Here is a 10,026-nt window from a genome sequence, read left to right on the forward strand (position 1 = left end):
TGACTTCAGGACTGACGGATGTCCTTTTAGAACTGAGATGTGGAGAAATTACTTTAATCAGAGGATGGTAGATCTGTGGAATTTGTTGCCATGAGCAGCTGTGGAGGCCAAGTCATTTAAGGCAGAGCTAGATGGGCCAGGGCATCAAAGGGTGTGGGGTGAAAGCAGGACAGTGGGGATGACTGGATGAAGACCCTACTTGGAGAACTGTGCTCAGTTCTGGTCGCCTCACTACACGAAGGATGTGGATACTATAGAGAGAGTGCAGAGGAGATTTACAACGATGTTGCCTGGATTGGGGAGCATGCCTTATGATCGTAGGTTGAATGAACGCGGCCTTTTCTCCTTGGAGCGACGGAGGATGAGAGGTGACCCGATAGAGGTGTATAAGATGATGAGAGGCACTGATCATGTAGATAGCTGGGAAGGATGTCGCTCAGCTGGAAATTGCAGAAATGTTACCAGGGATGAGTTATACAGAAAGACTGGAGAGGTTAATTCGATTTTCCCTGGAGCAGAGGAGGTTGAGGTGTGACCTTGTAGATGCAGCCTGACTTGCAGAATTCCTCCAGCACTTTGTGTGTTTTCTTCAATATTTCCTTGGAATGTAGGAGGCTGAGGGGTGGTCTTGGGGAAAATCACTAGGTGTATAAATAAGGTGGATGGACGCCCGGGGTAGAGGATACTTGTGGAGATTTTGGGCTGTGGTTAGACCGTTTATTCTTCTGCCTGACCACTCCAGCACTTTGCGTTGGTGTTGCTCTATACTGCCAGCACCTGCAGAATCCCCTGTGTTTTATATCTGCATTTGTGAGGAGGCTGGACATTTGACACAATGCCTGCTGCTATTGAGTATATTGTTTGTGAGAGCTCGCTGCTGAGTTTTCTACACTATTGACTGTCTTGGAGGCATGTGGCGAGGCCCCGTGAACACAGACCTGCCGGCTTCAGCTTCAGCCAGTGATCAAATGCGCATGCGTGCGGGCTGGCGGGCCGTCCCGAACAGCGCGCATGCGTGCGGGCTGGCGGGCCGTCCCGAACAGCGCGCATGCGTGCGGGCTGGCAGGCCGTCCCGAACAGCGCGCATGCGTGCGGGCTGGCAGGCCGTCCCGAACAGCGCGCATGCGCTCAGCGGACAAAAAGAGTGGCGGATCGGGCGCGGGTCGGAGCGGGGTTTCAGGTGGGTTCTCGATCAGCACCGGCGTTCGCACCCTGACTCAGGGACAATCGCTGAGAGCTGCGGGCACCCCGGGGCGTTCCCGTCTCTCTCAGCCCCACAATCCGTCCCCGGGCCCCGGGGAGCCTTCCACCTTCCCGAAGGTGCTGGCGCCCTTGTATCGCGCATGCGCATCGCTGGGACAGCGGCGAATAGACGGGTCTCTCGTTCGTGGGGCTTCTGGGTATAGGGGCGGCCATTGCTGACATTGCTAGTGTTTTCCCACCAGTCTGTAAGGGAGGACAGGCAGAGGTAATGGGAGCAGATGGATCTCCCAGGTACTGTTATGCTTCAGCTATGTAAATCCAAAGAGTGGAAACTTGGAACCAAAATATAGTTCCAAGTTAATCTCGGACGAAGGCGCTACCTTCCAGTCACTGAAAATGTCCGTTAGTGTTGCAAAGAAAGAAAGAACAAAATCTTTCCATTAGCTTTAGTTCTTGAGAAAAATCACCTTTGTTCTGCCTCCTCATGTCCTGGACTTTTCTTCCGTGTTTTGTACCATTCTCTGGGTATTGAATCACATCAAGCACCTTTGTCCCCAGTAACAAGTGACTGGATCTTTCACATCTCAAAAGTGCCACCCTCTAATGAGAAAGACTACTACCCTCCTCTTCATATCATTGGCATTGCCATGGATGAGTTCACCATCGTCAGACACCTGATGGGGTGTCAGGGGGTAAAATAATGAGAAAGTTTCCAGGATCTTTGTCATGCTGTGGGAAATGACCAGAAATTACAATAATACTAATGGAGAGAAACAAACTGAGCATATGAACAGATTGAATACAGAGAGAAAAGGTCTGTTCTGATACAGACTGTGAGAGAATTTAATGGGTGCTTGTTCCATGCCTAGTTAGAAGATGCGGAGTTGTTCTGCCGACTTGGGTTGAACCCCGCTGTAACAGTGTGATGTCAGAGTTCACCATAGCGACTACAGTTATGTCATTTGAAATCCTGACCTTCACCCGTTGATGTCTTTTGTACATCTTTTGACAGGTTAAGAACGGCAAAGAATTTCTTTATGGGAATATCAAACAACAACATACCAGACTTGTTGCCTCTGTCCAGATACTTAAGGTGTGACCAGATATTTCCTTTGTAACACCAACATAGCCGTTCTGCCTCCTTAGAGATGAAGGAGTATCTCATCCCAGCTGGAAATGTACTTTCTGTTTGAAATTATTTTTCCTGTTGTAACTTAGTGAAATCAACTGGAACCCGAATGCTGAGAACACACCAGCATTTGTCCTCTAGAGATCAGGTCTGCAACTGCATTGATTGTGTGAAAGGATTCACTACATCTGACTCGATGAACTGCCAGAGCATTCTCCTTCTCTCAGTGTGGGAAGGGATTCACTCACTCAGCCCTCCCACAGACACACCAGTCAGTTCACGAGGAAGACGGACCATTCCTTTGTTGCCTGTGTGGGAGGAGATTCACTCAGATATCTGACAGCAAATTCACGCTGGTGAGAGATTGTTCACCTGCTCAGATTGTGGGAAGGGATTCACTCACTCGTCCCACCTAAAGACACACCAGTCAGTCCACACTGGGGAGATGCCGTTCACCTGTTCAGACTGTGGGAAGGCATTTACTCGGTCCTACCAAATGAAGGTCCATCAACGAGTTCACACTGGGGAGAGGCCATTCATCTGTTCTGTGTGTGGGAAGGGATTCACTCAGTCATCCCACCTACAAACTCACCAGCGAGTCCACACTGGGGAGAGGCCATTCACCTGCTCAGATTGTGGGAAGGGATTCACTCACTCGTCCCACCTACAGACACACCAGTCAGTTCACACTGGGGAGAGGCCATTCACCTGCTCAGACTGTGGGAAGGGATTCATTCGGTCATCTGACCTATTGGCACACCAGTCAGTTCACAATGGGGAGAGGCCGTTCACCTGCTCAGCTTGTTGGAAGGCATTCACTTCATCATCTCAACTGAAGGTACACCAGCGAGTTCACACTGGGGAGAGGCCGTTCGTCTGCTCAGACTGTGGGAGGGGATTTACTCGGTCATCTCAACTGAAGGTACATCAGCAAGTTCACACTGGGGAGAGGCCGTTTACCTGCTCTGTGTGTGGGAAGGGGTTCACTCAGTCATCTAGCCTACAGACACATCAGTCAGTTCACACTGGGGAGAGGCCGTTCACCTGCTCAGACTGTGGGAAGACGTTTCCTCGGTCATCGCAACTGAAGCTGCATCAGCGAGTTCACGCTGGGGAGTGGCCGTTCACCTGCTCAGACTGCGGGAAGGGATTCACTCAGTCGTCTCACCTACTGGCACACCAGCGAATTCACACAGGAGAGAGGCCATTCATCTGTTCTGCCTGTGGGAAAAGATTCACTCAGTCATCTCAACTGAAGGTACATCAGCGTGTTCACATGGGGGAGAGACCGTTCACCTGCTAAGTCTATGGGAAGAGTCCATTGGCGAGTTCACACTCAGAGGCTGCACACGTGTCCTGTGTGATCGGTCACACCTGCTGACAAGCTCACATGGGAGGCTGTTTAAATAACTCTTGTTAAATTTTTGACCATCGCATTTGGTAAATCCAGTTGTAAGTTCAAGAGTGACTATTGGTGTCGGTTTCTGCTTTTCGTCACACCTGAAGCACCCTGGTCACTGGGTATGGGAGGGGTTTGTTCTGATGATGTTAGCCATTAATTTGACTGGAGTTAAGTTAGTTCTATTTTAAACCTTGTGTCTCAGGTCCTTACTGACTCTGCAGCACCCTCAATGTACAGCCATTCTGCCTCTCTGGTCCCCGCCTTGTTTTTGTCCTGTCAGCTCCCATCACCCGGTAGTGGTGTTTTCTCCTGTGTTCTCTCAGCTTGTCCTTAAATCCATCCCTGCTGCTCACCTCCAGCTGTTCTGGATTTGGGTCCTTACTGCCTGCTTGAGGGACAACTTCCTGATGGCGGCACGTTTGGGTTGCCCTGAGACTGGCGCCTGGTTGATGGGCTGTGTGTCTGTATGATGAGGAGGGAATCAGACCCAGGGGAGCGTGGCACTATCAAGATCGGAATGCTTCTCAGTGAAACCTGTTCCACACCAAAGTCCTCATGATCCTGCGCCTCATCCATTGCTCCTCCCTCCCACCCCTTGTCCTACTCTCAGGTCGGTTACAATCTTCGCCCTCTCTCCGTCTCTGGATTGTCTCCTTCCCGCCCCCACCCTGTCTCTGCCTCGTCCAGTTCTCCTGTTGGTGTTACAACTTCCATCCCTCACTGCAGGCCCGAGTCTTCCCCCTTACCCATCCCATCCCATGTCCTTCCACTGTTACAACTTTACGTCCATGGGTCACCCCCTTCCCTCCTACCTCCACACATCCCGTCTCTGACTTGTCCTCTTCTGCCGTCAGTGTCACCTCTTTCCCCCCTCCATTGCTGTGACCCTCCCTTCTCTCCTACTCACCTGAAGAAGTATTCTAAAGGTAGGATGATGCAACCAATATAAAAGCAAAATAAAAGTGCATATTCCACGGTTGCATCATCCTACCTTTAGAACACTTCTTCGGGATGTATCCTGCGTCTTTTAAAATGCTCCTAGAAACTCCAGCCATTGCTGCTCTGCTGTCATCCCTGTTAATGTGCTCTTCCAATCAACTTTGGCCAGATCTCTCATGCCTCTGTAATGTCCTTTATTACACTACAATAAAGTATAAGAAGGCATTAGTGATGCAATGTTGGCATTTATTTTAAGGCGAATAGAATATAAAAGCAAGGAGTTAATGCTGAGGTTTTATAAGACACTAGGCAGGCTGCACTTGGAGTATTGTCAACAGTTTTGAGCCCATATCTCAGAAAGGGTGTATTGTCATTAGAGAGAGTCAGAGGAGGTTCATAAGGATAATTCCATGAATGAGGAGTGTTTGGCAGCTTTGGGCCTGTACTCACTGGAATTTAGAAGAATGCGGGGGAATCTCATTGAAACCTACCGAATATTGAAAGGACTAGATAGGGTGGATGTGGAGAGGATGTTTCTGATAGTAGGGGGTATCCAGAACTAGAGGGCACAGCCTCAAAATTGAGGGGTTACCTTTTACAGCAGAGGTAAAGAGGGATTTTTTTAGCCAGAGAGCAGTGAATGTGTGGAATGCTCTGCCACAGACTGCAGTGGAGGCCAAGTCCGTGGGTATATTTAAGGCAGAAATTGTTAGTTTCCTGATCGATCAGGACATCAAAGGATATGGTGAGAAGGCAGGTGTATGGGGTTGAGTGGGATCCGGGATCAGCTATGATGGAGTGGCAGAGCAGACTCGATGGGCTGAATGGCCTAATTCTGCTCCTGTGTTTAATGGTCATATACCCAACAACTGTGGATTGCTGGGAAAAAACGAAACAAAACTACTAAATAGTACTTCATTACAATGATCAATGGAGAAATGAGTGGTGGCGAAGGTGGAGGCTTAGGCTACAAATGGTGGAGAAAGTGGAGACAGAGGTGGAGGTTTGTCTGAAGCAGAGACATGGCATCCTTGAGAGTCCAGTTGTCTGATCGATTTGGGTGCCGGGCCGGACTGAAAGGGTCAGGTTGTCAGGACCATAGCTGAGGGACGGGTCAGCTCAGCCAGGTTTGCTCCGTTCTGTTTGCCGCGTCGTGACTTTTCCCCAGCTCTGCTGTGGCTGCTGTGATGACTGGCTTTGTGGCTTTCATGAAATTTCAGTTCTAAAGCTACTTCCTTACTTCTATCGTTTACACTTTTTTAACGATCTTTTTGTGCATTGGGTATTTAACGATCTTTTTTATGGGTTCTTTTGAGCGTTCTTTGTTTTTTGGCTGCCTGTGAGGAGATGAATCTCCAGGTTGTATACTGTATACGTACTTTGATAATAAATGTCCTTTGATCTTTGAACATTTAAACTTTGAGTGCTGATTTTAGCTTCTCCCTCTCAAGTTGCAGGTGAGTTCTATCATATTATGATCACTGGCTCCTAAGGGTTCCTCTACCTTAAGCTCCCTAATCGAATCCAGGTTCATTAGGCATACCCAATCCAGAACAGCTGATCCCCATAGTCTCAACCACAAGTTGCCTAAAAAGCTATTTTGAAGGCATTCTACAAATTCTCTCTGCTGGGATGCAGCACCCACTTGATTTTCCCAATCTACCCACATATGCCCCATGATTCTTGTAATAGTGCCTTTTTGACATTATGTTTTTAACTCTTATTGTAATTTGTATCCTGCATCCTGGCTACTGGTTAGTGGCCTTCCACTGGGGTCTTTTTATTCTTGTAGATTTCTCTTTCTATGAAGTTTCATATTTCACCATCAGAGCTACACAACTCCCTCTGCCTCTGCCTGTCCTTTTGATACAACGTGTATCCTTAGATGCTATAATCTTCTTTTAGCCACGACTCAGTGATGACGGAGGGGGCTTGATCAATCAAATGCCCTAATTCTGCTCCCAGGTCATGAATTTTCTTCTCTGGCACCTCCCTCCCTTTGGAGGAGAAATCAATGGATCTGAATTTTAGAAACATTGTTTCTATTTAGCACTACTGATTGATATTGAATTTCTAGTCATTAAACTCATTTATTCATTAAACATTGGCACAGCTAATAGAGCATCAGGTCCTCTCTGTACATTCTCCCTGTCACAACGTGGGGTTCCTCCCTCATCCCAAAGATGCCAAATTTGCCACTATAAATTGCCTCTAGTGTGCAGGTAACTGGAGAAGTTTATGAGAATAATAATTAGCACTTTGTAAAAGCACATTTATGGACCTGTAGATTGTTTATAAAGTTCTTCAGTTGCAGTATGGGAATAGCATGACAAGAAATGGGTTCTGGGTCAGAGAAACCGGGTTTACAAGTTATTAACTTGTAAGGAGATGAGTTATTAACTTCAAACTTTCTGCATAGTCGTTCAAAGAGTTGAACTGTATTTGCATGTAATGAGAACTGTATAACTCATCTCCTTCTACCTTAGGCCACAAACTTATTAATGACCCCTGCTGTGGACCACTTTCTGGAGGTCCAAGATCCATATGCTCAATGACCGTTAGACTAAGTGTGTAAATGTGTGTATATGTACTAGGTTTTCTAAAATTGACTCCGTGTACCTTAGGCCATGAACTTATCAATCACCCCTCGTAAGACCAAAAATAAAATGGTAGAATTGATGATTACTTGAAATTGCTGCAACCCGAATTGAGCCAAGTTAGCATAGCAATTAATGCGACAGTATTATAGTTTGGGGGTTCAGAGTTCATCCCTAAGGAGTTTGTACATTCTCCACATGATCGCATGGGTTTCCTCCTACAGTGCTAAGATGTACTGGTTAGTAGGTTAATTGGTCATTGTAAAGCTAGTGTGAAATAGGTGGATTGCTGGGCAGTGTTGGGCTGAAAGAGGCTATTCCACATCGTATCTCTAAATAAATAGATACGTAGAATGGACACTGTAACAGGCCTAGTTCGAAGATCAGAATCAGAATCAGACTTCAATCGCCAAGTACCTGTGCACATACAAGGAATTTACTTCCGGCAGATGTTGTCTCTCTGCTCATAACAGATGATAAATATAAATGAAAATATAGATTATACATACAGGTAGTGCAATCCAAGTAATAGTTAGCCGACAGTTAACCGGCAGTTAACTGTTCAGCAAAGTGACTGCAGTAGGGAAAAAACTTCTCCAGTGCCTATTAGTCTTAGTCTGGAGGGATCTGAAGCGCCTACCAGACGAAGATGAAGAGCTTTACTGCAATCGGACTGGATAGACAAGGTCAGATTGGGAGCAATGGAGAATTAAAGTAGAAGGTAACTAGAACCTTGGGTCACATTTACATCTGGAGGTGAATGAGGATGCTGTGAATGTTTGGGTAATAGATCAGTTGAGGTCAGAGAAGGGCAACAAAGAGGCAAAAGCAATTTTTTTTTGTGAAGAAATGGTTGTGCAAGTGATTGAAATGACCGTGGACGCTGGTGGAAGAGACAGCATTGAGAAAGTGGTGTATAAGTGAGGGAAATTTAGAGAAATGACCGCGGACGCTGGTGGAAGAGACAGCATTGAGAAAGTGGTGTATAAGTGAGGGAGATTTAGAGAAATGACCGCGGACGCTGGTGGAAGAGACAGCATTGAGAAAGTGGTGTATAAGTGAGGGAGCAGGTTCACTGAAGAAAAGCGCATCGAGGTTGATGTGCAGATCAAAACACAAATAGAACGTCTAGATCTGGTGGGAGGAAAGATGTATCTCGTAAAATATTAGGGAGGGCTAGGAAGTGTGAAGAGAGCAGTATCATAAAGATTTTAAAGAAGGGGCAGAGATTTGTGGTTTTGTGGCAGAGGTACAGTACAATACATAAAATATACTGAAATTTTATACATATAAATAAAATAACATATAACATATAGCTTACAGTATAATAAGGGACTATTTTTAGTAACACGTCGTTGAATGTGCTATTAGGCGCGTATTGATCTGTACGTATGTGCTAAGAGTTTGGTATCTACCAGTAAAGAACCATGAAACTTGGCTCCTGTCTCCAGCGTTTTTATCAACAGCATTGTCGGGTAGCCAACAATAAGTAAAAGAAAAATAGTGAGATAGTGTTCATGGGATCATTACCCATTCAGAGCTGTACCGTCTGGTATGGGGGTGCTACTGTGCAGGATCAGAGTAAGCTGCAGAGAATTGTAAAACTAGTCAGCTCCATCATGGGCACTAGCCTTCGTAGTGTCCAGGATACCTTCAAGAGGCAGTGCCTCAGAAAGGTGGCATCCATTATTAAGGACCCCCATCCCCCAGGACATGCCCTCTTCTCATTGTTACCATCAGGTGGGAGGTACAGAAGCCTGAAGGCACACACTCAATGATTCAGGAACAGCTTCTTCCCCTCTGCTGTCTGATTTCTGGATGGATATTGAACCAATGAACACCAGCTCACTTCTTTTTGTTTTCTGTTTTCGCACTCATTATTTAACTAGTTTATATATATATTCATACTATAATTTACATTTTTTTTCTATTGTGTATAGCGTTGTACTACTGCAAAGTTAACTTATTTCACAATAAGCTGGTGATATTAAATCTGATTCTGAAAAGTGGAGTTTTCAGGTTTTAATCAATCACATTTAGGTACACATATTTAACTAGTTAAACAAACTGTCTATTATCACAAGTCTAATTGAAATTTTGACTATTTATTCTATACAGGTTTATTTTGCAGGCATGATCTTTCTGTGGTGTTCATGCTGGGAGGATGTGAACATTTATTGCCTGCAGGGTGGGTTCATCCCAAACTGCCAAACCTTTCCTAAATAGATCATCGTGTTCACCTGTAATTTGTTCCCTTAGTTTACCAGCTCAGTTCACTTCCACATCCATCTGGAGTTACAGCAGTTAAACACTTAGTGCTTATGGCTACGTTCCTCTAATACAGTCGGCCCTCCCTATCTGCGGATTGGAAATATTTTTTTAAATTCCAGTAAGTTCCAAAAAGCAAAATTTGAATTTGCCACGCGCCAAGCACTACGCTGAATCCACGCAAAAGACGTGATGTGTAGGCATACCCTGCTGTAGTCTCTTTCCAGTACTCGGTTTGAGCATTGTTCATTCATTACTTGCATTGCGAGCGAGAGGAAGGAGCTTAAGGGTTAGTAAGGGATGGCTGGCTGGCTGTGTAAAGTGCTACAGCCTCGCAGGAGGCAGCAACAGCGTTCCCGGAAGAGCTACGATGGTTGCGTCTGTACTGAACACGTGCAAACTTTCTTTTTCTTGTCATTATTCCCTAAACAATACAGTATAACAACTATTCACATTGTATTAGGTATTATAAGTAATCTAGAGATGAT

General features: G+C 45.8%; 1 protein-coding gene across 1 annotated transcript; it reads left to right on the forward strand.

Annotated features, from left to right (window-relative positions):
• Nucleotides 1-1,073: 1,073 nt before the first annotated feature.
• Nucleotides 1,074-4,740, forward strand: LOC132385513 (zinc finger protein 239-like). Its single transcript, XM_059957644.1, has 2 exons — nucleotides 1,074-1,180; nucleotides 2,216-4,740. The coding sequence occupies exon 2, from the start codon at nucleotides 2,778-2,780 to the stop codon at nucleotides 3,633-3,635; it is 858 nt and encodes a 285-aa protein (XP_059813627.1). The 5' UTR covers nucleotides 1,074-1,180; nucleotides 2,216-2,777; the 3' UTR covers nucleotides 3,636-4,740.
• The last annotated feature ends 5,286 nt before the right edge of the window (nucleotides 4,741-10,026 follow it).

Source organism: Hypanus sabinus (genome assembly GCF_030144855.1).
Source record: "Hypanus sabinus isolate sHypSab1 chromosome 24 unlocalized genomic scaffold, sHypSab1.hap1 SUPER_24_unloc_4, whole genome shotgun sequence".
NCBI classification, from domain to species: domain Eukaryota; kingdom Metazoa; phylum Chordata; class Chondrichthyes; order Myliobatiformes; family Dasyatidae; genus Hypanus; species Hypanus sabinus.

What these genes read in the sequence shown, in the direction of transcription:
- LOC132385513 (XM_059957644.1), top strand. Translation starts at nt 2,778, where the DNA reads ATGCCGTTCACCTGTTCAGACTGTGGGAAGGCATTTACTCGGTCCTAC.